The 23974-nt window shown below is 34.0% G+C and overlaps 1 protein-coding gene across 1 annotated transcript; it reads right to left on the reverse strand.

The window, feature by feature from the left end:
- Positions 1 to 58: 58 nt before the first annotated feature.
- LOC148282220 (GMP reductase 2-like) lies at positions 59 to 23376 on the reverse strand. The gene is made up of 9 exons (XM_088225425.1): positions 22890 to 23376; positions 17173 to 17292; positions 13386 to 13476; positions 12426 to 12592; positions 9886 to 9951; positions 9289 to 9411; positions 8601 to 8685; positions 1904 to 2002; positions 59 to 406 (listed from the first exon to the last, which is right to left on the reverse strand). The coding sequence occupies exons 1-9, from the start codon at positions 22974 to 22976 to the stop codon at positions 204 to 206; spliced, it is 1041 nt and encodes a 346-aa protein (XP_088081551.1). The 5' UTR covers positions 22977 to 23376; the 3' UTR covers positions 59 to 203.
- Positions 23377 to 23974: the final 598 nt, after the last annotated feature.

The following is a 23974-nucleotide window of genomic DNA, read 5'->3' on the forward strand; positions in this document are numbered from 1 at the left end:
TTATAATAATCATAATTGATCTAGGTAAGCAAACCATTTAGAATAATCTTTTTAACTATTGATTTGGTGATTGGAAATGAAGACTCGTCTAGGCAAGAGGCGCCCGCGTAGTCCGGTTAAGACAGGACGCGCCCACTTAGTCTGTTTAAGGCAGGAGGCGCCCACAGAGTCTGATTGAGGCAAGACGCGCCTGCGCAGTCCGGTTAAGAGCTGTAGATGGTGTTGACTTGCTGCGTGCATCGGATGAAGGTGGCGCGGCGAGGCAGCTCGCGCAGGCAAGACGCGCCCACGTACGTGCACGCAGAGCGCAGCCCGCCCAGCGTATCGCGCACCGTGTCCTCCACGTCACCCCTATAAGGGACCTCCACTGCCTTGCCTTCCGGAGAGCGATACTCCGCTACGCCACCTGAAGAATACGGATACAAGTATAAGAAAACAGAATACAATGCTCATATATCATAAGTTTTCAAACTTATTTTTTCCACCCCACTTTGAGAAGAAAAAAATTTATAGAGCTGCCTAAATTTTAAAAAATTTGTAATTATTATTTTTAAATGAGCCATATCCTAGATCCGAGTTCAAACTTACATACACTTTAAAAGAGCCTTTTTAATAAAAGCAATTCAAACGCATTTCTTTGAATTAAAATTTAAAAAACTTATCATTAAATAATCAAAAGATCACATTAGTGAAGGATGAATCTGATACACTTTAGCGCCTTTGTCAATATCAGGCTCGAATTCGCTTAAAAATATCCGTAATTCGTTCGATAATATGCAGCCGATTTTTGGCAAAAAAAAAAAGTGAAAAATGAAACGAAAACATCATCATCATTCCCTTTCCGCACCTAATGGTGCATAGGGCGCTGCATTGGTACACAAATCGCCGCAAATCTTGATCCATTCTGTTACATGAAGGTAAGATGATCAGACTTACGCTCCAGGTATCGGTCCAAGGACTATGAAATATTCTAGTGTGAAAACACCTTTTTTTAATAAATATTTCATATCAACCATGTCGGGAATCGCACCCGAGACCTCTTGCATGGTAGGCAAACGCGCTGACCACTTCACCACGAGGCCGACAATTAGTTACATACATTATACAAAATAATAGAATCATTGAAATCAATAGAAAATAATACAAAAACATAATTGAAATTATGATTGAGATATGGTTCATGGAGTAAGAAATTAAAGTTATAAATAACAGTAAGTACTAAATTAAATAATACAAAAATAAATAATGAAAAAACATCACGAGGCCGACAAATGACAAACGAAACAAAAACAAGATAGGAAAAAGAGGTCAATTAATTTTAGTTTGAAATATCAGGAGAATTTTTCGCCTTTTTAAAAATCAGCCATTGCCCTCAATATTCTCTGGGCCTCCTACCGCCCCCCTGAAGGCCTTCAGCGCCCACAGGGAGGCGTTATCGCCCACTTTGAGAAAGACATGTATATGAAGCATTTCTTATAGTATTGTAAATATCAAAACCTTTTTTTTTCTCGAGATTTTACAGTTTTTTTATTACAAATTTGTTTAAAATTTCTGCAACAGCTTCCCATAAAAAACCATAAGGGTATAATATATTATAGAAATAAAAGACGAGTGATACTTTAATCCACAAATTTGGAATATCCAGTGACCGGTTTCATCGCTTTCGCTACATCTTCGAGACAGGTATCTTTATTAAGAAATTCAATGTATTTATACACAACAGCGGTAAGGATAGAGAATTCAAAATTATATGACAGTAAATTAAATGAAATTATTTTTGTCTTAAGGATCATTAACAAAGTGTTTCAGGTTAACTAATGAGTTGATATAATGATATTTCTAATGAGTTTAAGTATTGTATACGTATTCTTATCTATGAAGAAGATAATTGATTGAGCCATACCAGAATGCTTCTGCATGGCCATTGTGGAGGACATTCCATAGAAAAGTTTATACTTTTTCCCGTCTCTTGATATTACATCCCCTGCGCATTGGTCGTGACCTAGAATAGACAATAGGGTATTTTCAAAAATTGGTAATACAGTAAATAATATATTTTATATTCAGAGCGGATTTTTACAATTCTAATGATATATGGTCTCCATTCTATGTCAATCGCATAAATCACATTGAATCAGTCCAACATCGCTTGCTTCGAAAAATAGCGTGGATGCTCGGACTAGAGAGAGATAATTATTCTTATGCTGAAATAGAGTCAATGTTAAATATTTCTAGTCTACAAAAACGTAGAACTAATATTGACTCCATATATATGTTCGGCATACTAAATGGTATAATCGATGTTCCATCATTACTGGGACAAGTAAAATTCAATATTCCGACTCGTAGATTGAGAAACAATGATGTACTGTTCATCGATCAGCATAGAACAAACTATGGCCTAAATTCTCCAATGACCCGTCTTTGTCGTATTGTCAACTCAAGACAAGATCTGGACTTTTTTGGTTTAAGTTTACAACGATTTAAACGAGCACTAAATAAATAGTCCAGATCTTGTCTCGATGTCCCTTATGTTTGTCAATGCTTCTTTCTTTTTTTTTTATGTTTTAAACTATTCTTTTATTGTAATATTTAAACCTTATAAATTGTATACATGGACAATGTCCGTTAATAAATAAATAAATAAATACATATAACTATCAGTTTTAAAACGAACACAGACAAAACAGCTCGCAGCAGACACAGCTTTGGTAAACCCAAAATCTGATGGCTGGACGGAGTGCAGCAGGATGTGGATAATATTGAGCTATACAATGTCTTCTCCCTTTTATGTGCTTTTTATTTAATATTCATATTTTTACTTTTTTAGAATTCAATTATTTTTCCCCTCTCCTCTTGCATTCATAATAAATTAGTGTAAAATCTGTAATTGGTCGTACTTTTTTTAATTGTTCTTTTGTACCTTGTTTTATATAAATACTGTATAATTTCCTTAATAAATAAGTAAATAAATAAATATGGGCATGAGGGGCTGGAGAAGTACATGCCAAGATAGATGAAGATGGTTACGATGTTTTGTCTTTTTATATATTTTTTTTTATATGGGAGTTGCTTTATTATTTACCTTGCTTATAGTATACAAGGTTTATATTTCAAAAAGTGGATTATTCTGCAATTAAATATCATAAAATTGATCTAAACTATTGGGATCAGGAGAGATATATTAATGTGGGCTTATCAGGAACTTCTCAGCAAATGCTCATGTGGAGAGGAAACTACCTAAAACTCTTATCGCCAGAGACACAATATTTCAATATCATTAATGTATAAATCTGTAAATAAATTATCTGTTAGGGCTCTACTTTGGTACTAATTGTCAGCATGCGTCGCACTCCGAGTATAAACACAAGTTGGTACATGATTACAACACCAGGTTTACTAGTATGGCTGTACTAGGGCTAGCTGTTCCTAGACATTGCAATAAATATGGCAAAAGAACACTGCAATACAGTATGCCTAAAATATTTAACATGTTACCTAACTGTAATGTTTGAATAATTAATGATACACTAAGTTATCCCATGTTGGGTCATTATCAAGTACTCTTTATTATTGTTGTAAAAACACTTTGACTTTACACTTATGCACAGATCATATTTATCCAGACAAGTACCTACTCAGTGTTGCTATAATACATAACATACCTTTCCATTTAAGTTAGTAACAAGCTAACCATAATCTAATAACACAATAAACAAATAAAACAATAAATCATAACATAAATGTTCTTCACTTCATATTAATTTCCGGTGCCTCATTTCTTGGTAGTTTGTCACTACCTTGGGCTACCTCCGATTCTTCTATACTTCGCATTCTTTTCAATGCCTTCCCTGCTTGCATGTTTGCTTCTTCTGAGGTGCTTGGAATTCCTATAATATCTGCCCACCTCTCCTGCGGAGGGATCTCCACCATATCATCTTCCTCTTCTTCTTCTTCTCTACTATATTGAGGTTTAAATTCCTCCATTCTGGCATTTTCCTGGACCTCATTGTCTTCTCCATGTTTTAATTGATTTACATGCCTTCTTTGTGTGTCGCCATTATCTAGTTTTATTTCATAATTAGACGTACCAATAATTTTTGATATAACTCCTTTACTCCATTTATTAGACTTTCCGTACTGTCTGGCCCACACTTTTTCATTTACATTAAAATCACGTATTTCCACATTTTGATTATATTCTTTTTGGAATGTCTGTTTAGTAATATCTGCATGTGGATGAAACTTATCAAATCTTGTTCTAAATTGTCTTTTATTTAACATTTCTGCGGGTGTTTTCCCTGTGCTTGTATTTGGTGTCGTTCTCAAATTATATAATATTCGCGGCAACTTTACAGACCATGGTAAATTACTCATTTTTCTTAACTTTGATTTAAAGATTTGGACGTATCTCTCTGCTTGTCCATTCGTTGCTGGATGGTAAGGTGCTGTCTTCACCTGTCTGATATTGTTCTCTTTTAGGAAGCTACCAAATACCTCCGATGTGAATGCTGTACCATTATCAGATACCAAAGTTTCTGGCAACCCTTGCGTTGCAAAAATATCCCTTAACGTAGCAATTACTGTATTACTTGATACGTCTTTAGCAATTTTAATTTCTGGCCATTTGCTGTAGGCATCTACCAAAATTAAAAACTGCCTACCTGCAAAAGGTCCGAAAAAGTCTATATGCAATCTTGCCCATGGTTTACTTGGTGTAATCCACTGATGTTTGATTGAGTTAGGTTGCTTTCCTTGCTCTTGACAAATATCACATCTGCCCGTTGTTTTCTCAATATCAGCGTCTAACCCTGGCCAATAGAAATAACTTCTTGCTATTGCTTTGGATATGACGATGCCATCGTGTGATTCATGTAATAATTTTAATAGATTGCTTCTCATTGACAATGGTATGATGACTCTACTACCATACAACAAGCAGTTTCTTTGAATAGATAATCCATCCCTTTTTTTATGATACACTTTAGCTTCCTGTTCAACGTTTTCTGGCCATCCTTTTAATACGTTATAATATACTTTTGATAGCACTTTATCCTTACGAGTGGCTTCCGCAATATCTCTACAATCGTATGGGAATGTTGTTGGAGTATCTTCCAAAAGTAAGACTTCTGCTGGATCTCCTGGTTCTTTTATTTCTTGTTCTACCGGCCATCTGCTTAAAGCATCCGCATTGCCAATCTTATTTCCCGGTCGATGCTCAATACAATAACTATAATTATTTAGAGTCAAAACCCATCTCAACATTCTAGGTGATAATACTTCTGGCATTCGTTTTTCTGCATTGAAAATACCTAACAAAGGCTTATGATCGGTTATTATTTTGAAATCTCTTCCATATAGAAATTGCTGAAACTTCTGTACCCCAAACATTATCGCCAATGCCTCTTTATCTATTTGAGCATATCTTCGTTCATGTATGTGCATCGTTCTAGATGCCATCATTATAGGCTTTTCATTTCCATCTGGCATCACATGTGACAAAATAGCTCCAACACCATATTCACTTGCATCACAGCACAATACCAAAGGCTTATTACTATCATAATGAACCAAGGTGCACTCTCCTGTTAATTTTTTCTTGGCTTCTTCAAATGCATTCTGTTCCTTTTTTGTCCACTTCCACTCCTTGTTGTTGTCTAACAATCTGTATAATGGCTCTAATGTATCTGATTTTTCTGGAATAAATCTTTCATAAAATGTATATAAACCTAAAAATGCTCTAAGTTCCTTAGTATTACGAGGTGTTGGTGCCACCTGTATACATTTTACTTTCTCTTCCGTTGGGTGTATTCCCTTATCATCAATTAGATATCCTAGATATTTAACTCTATTTGTTCCAAATAAACATTTTTTTTCATTAAGGTGCAGTCCATTCTGGTGTAGGATTTTCAACACTTTCTCCAACCTATGATTATGTTCATTCCAATCTTTTCCTGATATTAATATATCATCTAACATAACTGATACGCCCTCTATATTTGCTAGTGATGTGGACATTAATCTTTGAAATATGCCCGGACATGTTTTAACTCCAAAAGGTAACCTATGCATTGTAAATAGTCCCTTAGGTGTATTTAATGTTAACAATTTGGCTGTCTCATCATCCACTTCCACTTGCAAATATGCTCTATCTAAATCTAATTTTGTGAAGATTTTACCTCCCGCTATTGTTGATAATGCTTCATTTATTGTGGGTAAAGGATATGTATCTAAATTAGTTGCTTTGTTGATAGTACATCTATAATCCCCACATAATCTTATACTACCATCTTGTTTAACAATTGGTACTATGGGCGTCGCCCATTCTGAATATGTTATTGGTTTTAATATTCCATCTTCCGTCATTTTGTCTATTTCAGTATTAATTTTTTCTCTTAGCGCCAGTGGTGTGGGTCTACATTTCATGAATATGGGTGTAGACTTTCCTTCTAGTAATTTTATTGACACTTTCGGTCCCTTATACTTTCCCAATCCTTCATTAAACATATCTCTATACATTTTTTTTATATCTTCCAGAAGCAGTCTGTCTGTTGTGATATTGTGTATCTCATGAATTCCTTCAACTGTGATTCCCAAGTCTGCAAACCATGCTCGTCCAAGTAGACTCGGCCCACTTCCTTTTGCTACTAACAGAGTTAACATCTGTTTATTTCCATTATATTGGACTTCTACCAACATCTCTCCCATAATCTCTAATCTACTTTTCGTCCAGGTTTGGAGTTTGGCATTATTGGGCCTCAATTCAGGTCCTCCCTTTGGCCACAACTCTCGATAATATGTGTAACTTATGATGGATGCGCTAGCTCCTGAATCTACTTGCATATCCACCTTGACTCCGTTTATACCGAGTGTTACATAATATGGAGTCACCTTTGCACTCCCCCATGCATGATACACGCCACACATGTCATCGCCGTTTTCCTCTACATTATTATTATTATATTTATTTTTAAAACAAATTCTTTGTATGTGTCCTCTTTTCATACATAACCTGCAAATTGCCTCTTTGAAACGGCACTCGCCTCTATGTTTCTTTCCACAATGTTTACACTCATATATCTGCATATTATTTTTCTTATTCACACTTATTTTGTTTATTTCCATCGGTTCGCTATTATCTTCACTGCTCAAGGTTGAAAGATGTATTGTCTTCAAGCCCCTTTTTGCACTTTCAAAAGCTTGACAGATTTCTACTGCTCTTTCATAAGTTAATTTCTCTCTCGTTAATAAGTCTTGTTGCAAATTTTTGTCATTCACGCCGCAAACCAATCTATCTCTTAATGTCCTTTGTAAATCCATGAAATTACAATGCTTACTTATTTTTTTTAACTCTATAATGTAGGCATTTATTGACTCCTCAACTTTCTGTTGCCGGTTGTGAAATTTGTAAGATTGTATGATTTCGTTAGGCTCTTTATTGTAGTGTTTGTTTAATACATGCAGAATTTCTTCAAATGTAACTTCTCTGATGTTTTTAGGTAATATTAATGCTACTAACTGGTCGTAGGTTTCTTCTCCACAGTTTGCTAACAGGTTGGCCTTTTTGACATTTTCTTCTAGTATTTGATTTGCTTCCAGAGCAAAACAAAATCTGTCGATATAATGGCTCCAGGTTTTACCTGGGCCATATTCACTAAATCTTAGTGCCATTTTCCTCGTCGCCAATGTAATGTTTGAATAATTAATGATACACTAAGTTATCCCATGTTGGGTCATTATCAAGTACTCTTTATTATTGTTGTAAAAACACTTTGACTTTACACTTATGCACAGATCATATTTATCCAGACAAGTACCTACTCAGTGTTGCTATAATACATAACACTAACAATATTAAAAATGCTGAGTTAAATACAGGAGTGAGATATTTGCTCAAATTATGGTTATTAGAAAAAAGTTTTTTGTATTAGTGATAGTTTTTAATTTTTCATAATGTAATTGTTTTTCAAGTAAAATTATTGTTAATGTAGGTTAAGTGTGAATAATCGATGCAATTTATAAGAACCTGCTGACGAGTTGTATGTATGCAACTCAGCGGGACTTTAATTTAAGACTATTTTGTAAATATTTTTGAAAAATATATATTTTTTTTTTTTTTAAAAAGCCGGCCTGTTGGCAGTAGTCCACGGGCCTTCTATTCCACTAGAAGAGTGTTCGGCATTTTGTTCCCTACTTTGGTTTATTTTACCTTTAATTGCCTGCACTATATTGATCATGTATGATACTACCTCTCGTGTAAGTTCTTTATTACCTATCACCGATGGGATGTCGCATAGTTCTTCACACAGGCTTCTGCATCGCGCCTCCAGCTGTTATCTTTGAAAGCTGAAAAGGGGGCAATGCATCAACAGGTGAGGAACATCTTGAGGAGTTTCATCATCGCATGGGCAGCTGTCGATCTCAGAGAGCTTGAAGCGATGCAGGTAGCTCATGAATCCACCATGACCCGTAAGCATCTGGATGAACGATGTTAGAGGACACCAAGGCCCACAGCGGGCTGTAGAGCCAATAATGATGATGATCCCTACTGATGATCGTCGCCGCAAGCGCCTGGTTTATAGATATCAATAGTCACTTACCAGCAAACATTCCACCCGCCATTACGAAGTCCGCTCCGGCCCCAAACGCCTTGGCCACATCCCCTGGACACGTGCACCCCCCGTCCTACAAATACAAAAATCATATTACTGTTTAGACCACTGCGAAAAGTAGCTATATCATCAAGACAATGCTCCAGCACACAAGAGATTAGTGTCAATGGCTGATATTAACAAATCAGGGTTTAAATTGGTTGAACAACCCCAGTCACCTGATCTAGCCCCAAGTGACTACCGGCTGTTCCCAAAACTCAAGGAACATTTAAGTGGAGGACGACAATGAGATAATGCGCTGTGTAGATGAGCGGTTGGCAGGGGTCTGACAAAAGTTCTACCAGGGAGCTATGGAAATGTCGGAGATTTGAAAAGTAAGCTACAAAAATTTTGTCTGGGCCACTTCGAAATAGGTTAGGTGTGGAGCATATCAATAAACCTTCATAGATATAAGAGCACTTGCCTTTCACTCAATAGCCTCTTTAAAGATTTAGGTTTGGAGGGCGAGAATTAATATCACATCTTACCCACCACATAATCATAGAGAGAGGAAAAGGGACAAGACCACAGGATGCGTTCAGAAGATTGATTAGGATATCCGCAGCAGAATTAATGGCACAATAGGCCTTCACAGGTCTAACTTTGAAATATTGAGATACTGGATGATTGTTAATACCGATATGATGTGTCCCTTGAGTCCGTGAGCTGCATCAGCGCACTCGATGACGGCCGACAGTTGCGGGTAACCGACTCCGGTCTTGATGCGAGTCGTGCAGACCGAGCCGGGACCAATTCCAACCTGCAATTGTTAACCGAAATGTCACAAAATGGAAGACACAAAACAGAAACCGAATAGAGGACTGTCTATTATTTTCATTTTACTTATTGTAGAAATCATAGACTAAAGACAATATTTTGAGTACATCCAAATATTTGTAGAGATATTGAGATTAAGATTGAAATTTATTAAACCAGTCAATGACATGTTACAAGCCCGGTAAATGCCTAGACTTCCACATTCCCTTCTCAAAAATAAGACGTCATTCTAAAAACATCATCCAAAATTCTCACAGCACGAGAGCCAAACAGTACTCCTACATTCTGGATATGCCTCGTGTATCTAGATTTTATTTCATTAAAAGACATGAAAATAATAGTAAAACCGTGGTATTAAAAAATTGTTGTTTTGTGACATTTGCGGTCTTTAAAACGAGCTCTTCAAATGTTTTCCGTCGTTGCAATAAATTTCAATAACACACGAAATAAAATTTACCTTAATAATGTCAGCTCCAGACAGAATGAGTTCTTCCACCATCTCCCCGGTCACTACATTGCCCGCCTGAAAAATTTCTTGAGCATGAGGAAAAAGAAAGGTTATTTGAGCATGAGGAACTTCAGCCCTACGGGAAATTGGATACAAAAAATGTTTTCTTACGCGGAGTAAAAATTAGAGCATTAAATTGTACTGTTTGCCAGTTTATGCCGCCCGTCAATTAATAAATGTGTTTGTAGTGTCTAGAGTCGATTATTGTAATGGTATCTATGCATGTCTACCAATGAACAAAATGACTCGCCTACAACCTGTATTGAATGCTGCAGCGAGACTTATTTTCGGAATCTCTAAGTTCGGTCATATCACTCCACTACTTCGGGAACTACACTGGCTACGTTTTCCACAGAGGGTCGAATACAAACTCTGTTGGCTTATGTATAAGTCACTGCACAACTCTGCTCCTGAATATCTAAGGGAACTATGCATTCCAGATGAACTAGCTGACAGGCGTCTCACGCTTAGATCAGCTACGTCTACGGCGAGAGGAAAAGTTATTATACCTCTACGCAAACAGCGCACTAAATTTAGTGAACGCGCATTTGCGGTCGCAGGCCCTATGGCATGGAATGCTCTCCCAGCGGAGGTGCGAGGCTGTGAAAGTGAAGTGATGTTTCGGAAAAAACTTAAAACCCACTTGTTCTCTAAATCATTTGAATAAATCCGTAGCATGTGACAACAAAATAAATTGTTTTAATTAAATTACAAATTCAAAAGCTTCAATTAAATTAATTTAACAATATAATCACTATGTAAAGCGCCCTTGAGGTATTTTATTACGAAAATGGCGCTATATAAGTTATCCATAATAATAATAATAAACATCTCTCACAAATCGGTTCTAATGATTTTGGTTGATGTTTGGGGCATTGGACAAGTCACAACATGGCTTGTTCCAAAAGCGCTGAGTTTTTTTCAAATGCAACAAACTCAATTGGCTAAGGACATGCTGGAACCAGTCAGAATAGACCCCACATCCATAGAGCGCATCGTAACTGGTGACGAGACATGGGTTTATGAGAACGACATGCAAACTAGCCGACATTCATTGAAAGTTTATGCGCTACACAAGAGGAAAGTGAATATGAATATAGGAAACAAAAGAATAGAAATTACACCATCAATTGTAATAGAAAATGAAAAACTTAATGAAGTCACTGAAATTAAATATTTAGGTGTAATGTTGGATTCAAAACTTACATTTCACCAAAACGCTAAGATGGTAATAAATAAGATTGCAAAAAAAATATCAATTTTGGGAAGGATCAGAAGATTTATTGATAAGGACTCCTGCAAAACTATTTACAAAGCAATTATTGAACCACACGTTAACTACTGTAGTAGCATTTTATTTTTATCAAACAAAGAAAACATAGATAAACTAACTGTATTACAAAATAAAGGCTTTAGAATCATTTTGAAAAAAAAACAGATATACGAGGGTAACGTCGATGGTAAATGAAATGAAATTATTAACACATAAACAAAGAATATTTTACAATACAATGATATTTGTTCATAAAATTATAAACTCTAATAAAAAAACAGAATTTTGGAAAAAAATTGATCGGAACCAGCATGAACACGATCACAATACTAGAGAAAAGAACAAAATTAGACTTCCATTTAGGAAAAAGGCAAAGTCACAAAATTCAATTTTATTTAAAGCAATTAAAAAGTATTACGAAATGGAAAAAAATATTTATGAAGAAAAAAACATCAAAATTTAAAATAATGGTCAAGACATATGTGATAAACAATTTATAAATTAAATATATTTGCAATGTTATTATTAGAACACACATAACAATATGTATGATATGTGTGCCCTATTTTAAGATTTAAATAAATAAAAAAAGTATTTTTTATTTTCTTTTATTTAGGAAACATACAGTACAGTTACAAAGTTTGATATTCTACACAGTTAGACTTAACTCTAATGGACCAGTGAAGTTTCCATAATATAAAGCAATTATATGTAAGGTTATTAATTAAAGTATAAAAAAGAGAAGGAAAAAAAACATAAATGGAAGTTGTTTAAAAATTAGAATCTAAGTAAATAAAAGTTATTTTAAAGTTTGTAGTGAGTATTTACAAATGGAAATAATATTAAAAATGAAGAAAATTTGTAAAAGTAATTAAAAGTTAGGAATTAAAATAATGAATGAAAAACATGCTCAGATGTAAAAATAAAATAAAATAGTAATAACATTTTTAAAAAAAAGGAAAAACATAAATATACACATACATATTTTAAGTGATTCAAAGAAACGATGAGAAGAATCTTTAAGCGAAATATAAGACAAAAAATTTAAGTCAATTTAAAAAACATCTTCAAAATTAATGACACATTATAGTAAGAGCAGCAATATATTGATTTAAACACATATATAATTTAGGTAATTAAAAGTAGCTTAAAAGTATCACTCATCTTTCATTTCTTTATTAAAACAGCAATAGTAATTAGTTAAGGTGTGACTTACAATGATAGTATGGTCCGGGAAGGCCTGACGAACTTTCCTCACATACTCTACAAAGTGCTGAGAGTAGCCGTTGGCCACATCCAGACAGATGAAGGACACGCCCTTCACAGCGTCCAGAATGTCGGACAAGCGCTCGAAATCCCCCTGTCCGGTCCCGCTACTCGCCGCTGAAACATTACAAAATAGTGGCTGTATTAGACACCGGGGCGGGGGGCGATCAGCGGGAAGCCCCGGGCTGAGATGAGAGGATGAAGTGAGAAAGGAAGCAGCGCGGTTTCCCCAGGCGGCAAATCGGAAGACGGCGGTAATTTATCAACAATATTTTGAGTTTGTCCAAATTTTTAAAGACAAGAACTGGATTCAACTCCCTGGGGAGCTGTTTATATTAACATATTACAACAGAGATGAAGAACATTTAAGACCAGCCATTGACAGGTCATAAGCCCTGTAGATGCCTAGACTTCTATATTACCTTCTCTTAAATGTTCTTCATCTCTGTTGTAATATGTTAATATAAACAGCTCCCCAGGGAGTTGAATCCAGTTCTTGTCTACAAAAATTTGGACAAACTCAAAATATTGTTGAATATCTAATGGACGCTTAGCCAAAATGTTGAAAGCATTGTTTAAACAAAGGGCTGAACGTCGCTTAGCCTCTTTAATTTAATAACAATAACAACTGTTTTATTTTTTTATTCATTTTGTTATGTGAAATTAGGTTAGGTAAGGATAGGTTGAGTTAAGTTTAATCAAACAGACCTCGCTTTCTCTACTTTCGTAAATCCTCTCAAACACCCATGACGATTATTCCGACGTCTTTAAGTATTCATTGGATCCGGTCATGCCATTTCTGTCTCCGTCTTCCTCGTTTTCGCATCCATCAATATTCGCATCATAAATCTTTTTAGCCATTCTTTTGCCGTCCATTCCCGAAGAATAAAAAACAGTCAGAAATGCTTACCCATGTTTTCCAGACATTCTGGAGACTCCTTTGCAAACTGCTTCCACTCTTCTAATGTGTAGTATTTGTGCATTGTCGTAAATAGACCAAACTGTAACACAAAACAAATTGGTTGATATCATAATTTACTTTTCGGCACCTGGTAGCATATTTGTTTTTTTTAATTATATATACGGCCTAAGCCAATTACAACAGTTACATGAAGAAACATAAATACAAGAAACTGAACAAAAAGAACATTAAACTATGTGGCAAAGACAAACAAGGGCAAAACAATAATGGTATACAATATATTCATAAAAACGAAAGACAAAAGACTTCGAGCTAAACTATGCCGATCCAACTTCATCCCACACTGTTTAGTTGCGAATAAACCCATGAAAAGCCGGAAGATCTATCCCAAAGAATTCCAAGTCGTGTGATGAATTGACCAATCTACACATTCTAGACATTGGGAACATGAAAAGAAATTGATTGCAACAGAGATGGGACATCACTTATAGCATTAAGTATTTTGAAAATGCATATAAGATCCATCTCAGTTCTACGTCTCTCCAATGAAGACAGATTAAGAGATTGCTTTATTTCAAAATAAGAATAATTACCCATTTGTAATCAGTTTGTGACGTGAACGTCCGGGGATCCATCTTACGCCTCAGATGCCACTTAAACCAACCAATGACGGGTCATAAGCCCTGTAAATGCCGAGACTTCCACATCCCTTTTCAAAAGTGTTTTCCCTCTCTGTTGCAACAAATTAAGATACAAAAATATTCATATTCAAAGTTTTGAAAAAGGAAATTTAGCCGTATACGTTAATAAAATAAGTAAGTAAATAAATATTCCTGAATATCTAGTCATCAATTTTTATTGAAACTCAACCGGGCAGCTTCAAACACATTATCGCATTCCTTTGGTGCACCTTGAACGTAGACCCCCACTAAAGGCATGTGTGAAATGAGTGATAATGAGCTATGATTGGAAATTAAAGGCAATTGAATGGCCAGACATATTTTGATTCAATCAGTTGTGAGGGATTTTTTGTTATGAGATTTTTATCAATATTAAAAGTAAGACTAATCAGAAATGTTTGAGTTATGGTGCAATTTGTGAACCCTATGATTTGGTGTAAGAATAAGAAGAGAATCAAAGTCATCATCATCAGTGGCGCTACCTACCAGATGCCTAGACTTCCATATTACCTTCTCCTAAATGTTCTTCATCTCTGTTGTAATATGTTAATATAAACAGCTCCCCAGGGAGTTGAATCCAGTCCTAGTCTACAAAAATTTGGACAAACTCAAAATATCGTTGATCAAATATAACTTTACTGGGCTTTGTTATAATCCGTGAAAGTAGCTGAAATAAACTAACCTAGCTCTTTCTACATCGGCAAGTTGTCGAATCTTTTTAACAGCGCATGCTGCAGAAGATTACAATGAAAATCCGTTGAAGAATAAAGAATACGCACGAATCGAAATGTCATGGGCTTTGCATTTTTTAATACATAATACTTATTTCTGTGTAATATCAGACTCTAGATGCAGAATACATTTTAACTGAGAGGTTACGTAAGAACAAATAAACGGAAGCAAACAAATTAAATTAACGCAGTGATTAGTCAAGGTGAGCGCAAGTTTACTTATCGTAATATTTTATGATCTGATTGCAACATTGAGCGATGCATATCAGTCGTATAGTTCTATATCCGAACTTCGTAGACTTACGGATGTTTGGAAAATGTGTTGCTGAGGACTTAACGAAGATTGGAACGAATCGAAATTTTAAGTGTACTTGAAGATGGACCTCTTTTGGGTTTCCCTGCGAATGCCTTTAGTACTTTCATCTCTGACGTTTTGAGCAGTTATTTGGTTTTTCTATTTAGTTTTTCTGCTTGGTTTTTCGTATTTTTTATTTTTTCTCTATCTATCCTCGCCTCTGTTGTATACACCATGATTTGGTCTGACACACGTTTTGTATATCCGAATTATGTTTACTAACTGAGATGGATGTGTTCTCACCGTCACCATGGCAGCATCATCTGTATGGCATGTGATGTTAATAACCTTATCTATCTTGGTGGATCCACTACTTTTTTTTATTCTTGAAATCGTTTTTTTTATGTATATTTATTCTACTTGTGTAAGAAAAAGTTTTAGGCGTATATATTGTTGTTGTATATTTAGTTATAAAGGTGCTAAACTTGATTGTTTCTTTGTTGTTCTCTAAATGCGTTATTTGTGTTATTTTCTAAATGCTAATATTATTTACGTCCCGAATTGAGTTATTGCAACTCCTGGGAATGTAATCCAACGTATTTTGCTTGTAAAATACTTTGTGTTTTATGATTTATAAATAAAAAAAATATTTTTAAAAAGTAGGAACAATTGGCATGCGTGCATGAGAAGGTGTATGAATGTAGAGGAAGCGAGGTCTGTATGCAAAGATAGAGTGATATTGCGTTCTATCCTCTCTGCCTACCCCTGTGGGGAAACGACGTGATGGTTTGTTGTTGTTGTTGTAAATATATTACTTATACGTCGGCCTTGTGGTGAAATGGTCAGCGCGTTTGCCTACCATGCAAGAGGTCTCGGGTTCGATTCCCGGCAATATTTTTTTAAGAATGTGTTTTTCCACTAGAATATTTCATCGTCCCTGGACTGGTACCTGATGCGTAAGATCGATCATCTTACCTTCATGTAACAAAAATGATTAAGATACGCTGCAATTGGTGTACCAATACAGTACCTTATGCACCAATGATGATGATGAAAATATTTTTTATATCCAATTTCCCGTTGCACTGAACTTCCTCATTACTATTTTTACTATTTAAGTGTCCAGGCGAACGAAAAATACAATTCAGTGAGATAAAAAGAACCAGAACTACTCTAGACAGGTGTTTACGGTTAGAAAAGATTTCTAAAATCGTTAAGATTTCGAAAATCGTTAAGATTTCGAAAATCGTTAAGATTTCCAAAATCGTTAAGATTTCGAAAATCGTTAAGATTTCCAAAATCGTTAAGATTTCGAAAATTGTTAAGATTTCGAAAATCGTTAAGATTTAGAAAATCGTTAAGATTTCGAAAATCGTTAAGATTTAGAAAATCGTTAAGATTTCGAAAATCGTTAAGATTTCGAAAATCGTTAAGATTTCGAAAATCGTTAAGATTTCGAAAATCGTTAAGATTTCGAAAATCGTTAAGATTTCGAAAATCGTTACAATTTCGAAAATGAGTATATTTGCATGAACATTTCAAGTACTTTAGTCGGTAACCTATAATTGAACATGTTTAGAAGAAAATATTGTATGCATATTGTGTTTTTTATACAGAAAACTTAATTTTACTTTGTAGATAAAATTGAAGATAAATTAATTAATTTATTTATATATCCGCCCGATGGGCAGTTTTATGGACACATTTATGCATAGAAAATTATTTTAACAAAATTAGAAAGACTCAATGGTTTATAGTAGACTTTGTGGGAGTGGAAGCGGGAGAGAGGTGTTTATAATTGAATTTGATTCAGTGATCGTTTGAAAGAAGACAACTTGTTATCAAAGAAATCAAGACTGGTATGTTTGTTGGCAGACCTAAGAATTCTAGGCATAGGGGAATGAAAACCATAGTTTTTTCTATGGTTATCGGTATGAAAGAGTAAGTTTTGTCTGAAGTTTCTAGTTGGGATATTTAATTTTATTGAGCTCAGCTCATTTTATAAATGTTAACTTCTCATTGTAATCGGAGCCCTGAGGTCCCAGTATTAAAAATAATAAATCCTTAACCTTGGATAATGATTTGGCCATTTGAAATGTTCCCACAGTGTCCATATTACTGGCCATGACAGGAATCCCCTTGTACACCCTTTTCGAGTTCCGGAACGTGATCTCGCGATATAAGTCCACCTAAAAACAACAAATCATAGTCACATTTATTCTTTTATTTGTTTGAAAAACTGACAGTTCTTGTATTTACAGTTTAACAATAAAAAAATATTGTATTGGCTCAGAACGGATAGCAGGTTTATACAAATTGTACAACATGAGCAGGCTTAAAGCACCAATGAATGACCGTTTAAGGTTCAGCTTGTAGTAAAACCCACATTAAAGGTATAAATTTCATTATTTAAGCGTACAAAATAAAAAACACATTAATTTTTCTAAATACTTTTACTTTTTTATTGAAATACGAGTAGTACAATTATAATTATTATAACTCTAAAAAAATAGCAGAATCACCAGTGAATGACCACTACTAACCCAGTAAAAATAATACTTAGATTTACACCACAAACACCCTAACACATTAAAATATGGATATATTCAAAGAATTGCATAAGAAATAGCATCAAATAAAACACTTACCACACCTTTCCTTATAAAAACACTATCAATCTCAGAACAATAACGGGAAGACGCAATATTACCTTTTGACAACTCACAGTTCAAAACTGACAGATTTGTTTCTTACCAAAAGATGTGTCCGCCTACCGCTTTCGTCATAGTTTCTAGTGTTGAAAGTTTTTTGACTGGACACATGTAGTAATTCTTATTATACTGTGTTTTATTAACCAATGGTCATTTACTGGGGGGTGGTCATTTACTGGTGCTTTGACCCTACCGTATTTATTTTATTAAAAAACTTTATGTACATATAAAGTTTACATACATATGAATAATGGCGGAAAATTTCTTCCTACCCACCCAAACCGTTCAATTTGAGAAAATTAGAGGTATATGAACATATAAAAACGTAGAACTAATATTGATTCCATATATATGTTCGTCTTACTAAATGGTATAATCGACGTTCCATCATTACTGGGACAAGTAAAATTCAATATTCTGACTCGTAGGTTGAGAAACAATGAAGTACTGTTTATCGATCAGCATAGAACAGACTATGGCTTTAATTCTCCAATGACCCTTTGTTGTATTGTTAACTCAAGACATGATCTGGACTTTTTGGTTTGAGTTTACAGCGATTTAAACAAGGACTAAATAAATAGTCCAGATCTTGTTTCGATGTCCCTTATGTTTGTCAATGCTTCTTTTCTTTTTAAAAAATATTTTTAACTATTCTTTTATTGTAATATTTAAACCCTATAAATTGTATAAATGTACAATGTCCGTTAATAAATAAATAAATAAATATTGTTGGTTTATCAATAATTTCTTTATGCAACAAAATATTAATAAAAATATATATTTTTTTAAAAAGTAAAAAATTGACTAAATATCTACACTATATTATGAAGATAAAAGAGGTAAAGAGGGAAGGAAAGATGGAGGAAAAATTAAAAACTGAAATATTCATGAAGTGACATTTCATACGTGATTTGAATGTAAATAAAGAAATCTCTATTATATAAATAAAACACGAGTGATACTTTAATCCACAAATTTGGAATATCCAGTGACCGGTTTCATCGCTTTCGCGACATCTTCGAGACTGGTATCTTTATTAAAAAGTTAAATGTATTTATACAGAACAGAGGTAAGGATACATAATTCAAAGTTATATGTAAGTAAATTAAATAAAGTTATTTTTATCTTAAGGATCATTATCGACAAATTTTCTATGGGTTAACTAATGAATGAAATGATAATGAAAATAAAATACTTAAACTCATTAAAATAACATTATATCCATTCATTAGTTAACCCATAGAAAATTTGTCGATAATGATCCTTAAGATAAAAATAACTTTATTTAATTTACTTACATATAACTTTGAATTATGTATCCTTACCTCTGTTCTGTATAAATACATTTAACTTTTTAATAAAGATACCAGTCTCGAAGATGTCGCGAAAGCGATGAAACCGGTCACTGGATATTCCAAATTTGTGGATTAAAGTATCACTCGTGTTTTATTTATATAATAAATTACAATGAACTTCCATCAAGAATTTTCACTTACAAACTTAAATGTTTTAAAGAAATCTCTGACTAATGTCTGTAATGTAATAATCTACCCGCTAATGCAGGTAGATTATTCCATGATCGAGCAGCTACTACAGTGAGAGAGGAGGCAAAAAAATTAGAGCGATAAATGGGTATTGAAAGGGTTCTCTCATTACTAAAACGAAGAGTTAACCCATGTTGTGATAGAGGTATATATATATTTTTTAATGTGTTTATTAACTTTTTTTACATAAGCTCTGTAAATGCCTAGACTTCCATATTCCCTTCTCAAAGGTGTTTTCCCTCTCTGTTGCAACAAATTTAAATATTTAAGTACGTTTTTAATGTAGTTCCAATTCGTTATATTAAATCAAAAGCAATAAAAAAGCAATCTCCATAGTAAATTTTACACTTTCTTTGGAAACATTGCCTCGATTTAATGGTTAATCCTATTTTCCAGATTTCTGCGTGTCCGGATAACGTCGGGCTTGCACTAATCCGGATAGTTAGAGATTTACTTTAAATATTAAATTCTTTAAGAATATTATATTATTGGAATAATCATTTATGTAAAAGCCTCGAGTGTTAAAATAAATTAATAAATATTTGGCATTTACAGGGCATATGAATCCTTATTGGCTGGTTAACCTTTCCCCTACTGTCCTAAAAATTTCCGCGCGTTACGGTGCTGTGTAGTCACTACACATGCAAAAAATGAGAGATTTTAAATCGTAAAAGTGTAATATTCATCGTCAATAGCTTCAATTATTTATATTTGAAGTCAAAAGTGATGATATTTTTAATCTAATTGCTAAAAACATGAAAAAAACATTAACTCATGATCTCAGTGCGCGCAAAAGAACCGTCCCCAACGAAAGCCGGGAAGCTACTAACACAGCTAACGGGCATCTGGGAAAATTTGCTGTTCGCGCATGTGACGCATAAATCCCCATTTGTTCGTCCCCAGGTAGAATACTGTACTCCTATTTGGTCACCTTACTATAATGTAAGTATTAATAGACTAGAAAGGGTCCAACAATTTTTTTTTAAGCAGGTCTTAAAAATCGAATAATGTAAGACCAGTTATTTTATTCAAATGAATAAATAATAAAATTGATTCCCCAAACCTACTTGAAAGACTTCCATTCCGTGTGCCATCTAGACCGACAAGACAAAATCTTCTGTTTTACACTGAAAACGTGTCAACAAACCATTTTAAACAATCTACAATACCTTGAATATGCGACCAATATAACAATATCCGGCGGCCTCCGTGGTGTAGTGGTCAAGATGCTCGACTCACAGACGGAAGGTTCCGGGTTCGATTCCCAGTGAGAACCCAAAAATTAAAATGTGATTTTTCTCAAGCCTGGGTGTTCTGTGAGGTAATTCACCACTGTTATTGGGCCTCCTGGCCTGTTGTGGTGCAAAAAAAAATAATAATAATAATAAAATATAATATAATAATATATTTACCGAGGCTGATATTTTTTGTGACAATGTATGTAAATTTAGGTCTAAAATTATAGAAATTTTGAGAGAAGCAGACATTTAACTTCATTATTATTATTATATAAATATTTTTTCATTTCGTTTCTTTTACATTTATTATATTGAACATAATTTAAATTATTGTATTAAGTGTCAACAATTTTTTTGGTGTGTGCATGAGTTTCTTACACTAATATACAAAGAAATTGGCAATATATGTGTACCTACTGTTTGTTTACCTAATAAAATAAATAAATAAATAAAAATTGTCTCTCCAGCTCCCAAATATACCCGTATTATCGAGATTGAGACGGAAAGAGTGTGCGAGACAATTATATATTAGGATTACTCTTTTACTACGAACGCAACATGCGACACATTGGTAAACTTTCTATTGTATCGGTGATATCTCCGATTTTTTACAAAACGCTTTTTATGTTCCCATAAGCATTAATTATTTAATAAAAAATCATTTTTATCGATAGGAAAATGTATAATGAAGGAGTACCGAAAATCTCAACCCATCATTTATTATATTTATGGAGATATTAAAGTTATTAGATGCAATGTGTACTGGCTACACATCACCGGGAAGGGAGAGTAAAGTGAATCATTTTACATTATGTTCTGACTTGTGAACTTCTTATCTAATCTAATCTAAAATACTATCCAAGAGAATAAGTAATAAGTACTGATATACCATTTTAATTGCTAAAGACATTCCTTTTTTTTACTGATGTTTGCAACAGCAAACTTCTCACAAGAAAGGAATTTTTATAGGCATATTATTTTCTAATGGCTTCTGATTTCTGAAGCCTAGAAAGATTATTTTGTCAGAAAGAACTTCTTTTTCATATTGAGGGGTATCTACATAAGTAAAGAACTTTTCACATAGGTATTGAAAAAAAATAATATATATTTAGAACATTAAAATTCAACAATGTTTTGAGTATGTCCAAATGCTTGCAGATAGACTGGATTTTCTCCCTAGGGAGTTGTTCATATTTAAATTTGTTGCAACAGAAAGGGAAAACATTTTTGCGAAGGGAATATGTGAGTCTAGGCATTTACAGGGCTTATGACCTTTCATTGGCTGGTTTAAGTGACCACTTTACACACTGTGTAACATTCAAAGAGAACAAGTGGCTTTTAAGTTTTTTCCAAAACATCACTTCACCTTCACAGCCTCGCACCTAGTAGTACTTTATTTAATTGGTACACATATTTATATTTGTTTAATTATATATTATACTATATTATTTATGTTTAAGTAACATGTATTCTTGGCACATATATATACTTTATATTTGTATAATAATGATTTTTAATTTCTTACATTTGATTAGCTAGGCATTTATAATTAAGTAGTTTTAGTTTTTATTTATTATGTTATTGTTTTATTAGTATAGGACTACTTACGCTTTAAAGATAGAAAATCTCCATCTTAGAACAGGCTGTGCCATGTTAGGTGGAGACTGTCATAAACAGAGAACATTCCGTTTTCATTTTACATTAATTGGTTTTATGTAGATTCCCTGTTATTAAGTACCTATGTATATTATTTTTTTGCAATAAATTTATAAATAAATAAATAAGCTGAAAGTAATATAATAAACAAAAGTATCTCTAAGATTAACTATTAAAGTGTATTGATTAAATAAAGTCCGTTTTTATTACTGCCAATCCTAGTTTTAATGTAAACTTCGTAAATCAAATCAATACTTACATTAATCCACGATGTAATAATGTTTAGAAGTCGCAGTAGGTACTTGCTTAAGTTCTAGTAAATTTTATTCTCAATACTCGTTTCGAAATTTGAAAAAATTGATTGTTCATTTGTTTTTTTTTTTTATCTGAAAAACACGTGATTGTGACAGCAGACTTATCGCGTATCATTTTGGGAGTTTTACCGGGATATCGTCGAACGATGAATGAAAGGTCGCATATTTTAATTCACAGCATCGATCCGGGGAGTTATTTCATAAAGGTTGATAGAGGACGTTCCGCCAGTTCAAAAATAAAGATGTTAGGAAACACTTTTCCCTCATTTGCCAAATGGTTCTAGCGTCAAACGAATTAAAATGAGTTAATTGCGTGTGCTTACATCGTTTCTGCTCCTTAGCGTGCTCCTTTTCGGCCGCAGAAGAACGTCTTTGAAGTCCAATTTGACTTCATTGATTATGTTCGGCATCTTGAAAACTCGAAGCGATTGGAAACCGGAGAGAAGGCCGAACGAATATCGACAAAACTGCTGGCTGGATACACACAAATGTAGAAATAGACTGCAACCGATACTAGTGTGACGCAAATATTTGCGCAAGGGCGTAACCAGATACAAAAATATACATCAGGAATTACCCAGAAATATGAAAACACTGCGAGGTTAAACGGTTGCACACTGAACAGCTTCGGTTTTATTGAGTGCCGAACTCCGCCGGACGAAGAGCTCTCTAGGGGACCCTATTACGACTGACTGACATGTCAGATGATTTTGAACCCGTGTCCCGAGCTAAATTTATTGACATTAACTGTTAATTTCGTCATAAGTCAAAACGAAAAACCTTCATCTCGACCCGCGAAATCTCAAGGACGAAAATCAGCTGGTGTGTTGTGCAGTGCTGCCAGCGTTTTATTTTTTTTACCCATATGTCAAAAATTTTCGCGTAGGTACTATTATTTTTTAAATTATGTACTTTCAAATGATTTTGATTAGGTCGGTGTACCTTCGACGTTTTGTAATACCCATTTATCAAAATGCAAAATTACTGTTTGCCTAAATTTTTTTTATAGCAATTAAATATTTCATAAAATATATTTTTTTTAGCTTTTTTGAGGGATTGTATTATTAAAATGGGGCTTTATCATTACACATTAATACGTTCACATGCCCTCAGCCTTCAAAAGTGATGAAACAACTTATACCCAAACGCAGTCATGCCCAACGCGTATTTAGTAGTTTTTCGGCCGCCAGCTAGATGTGACGTTTAGAGCCTAAACAAAAATGTATAATTGTGTCAGAAAAACGTGTAAAAACCTTTTGGATAACCATTGTTAAAAGGATTGTGTAATTTTCCATTCGTAAATATTTGTTCATGAGTGATTAACAAAGCTTAAAATAATAAATACTCAAATATAAGTATTATTTTTTGTAAACATCAAACTTCGCCTAGCGGCACAATTGCGAAGCTC

Source organism: Micrasema longulum, unplaced genomic scaffold (genome assembly GCF_059751315.1).
Source record: "Micrasema longulum isolate JH-2025_06_02 unplaced genomic scaffold, ASM5975131v1 h1tg000359l, whole genome shotgun sequence".
NCBI lineage: Eukaryota > Metazoa > Arthropoda > Insecta > Trichoptera > Brachycentridae > Micrasema > Micrasema longulum.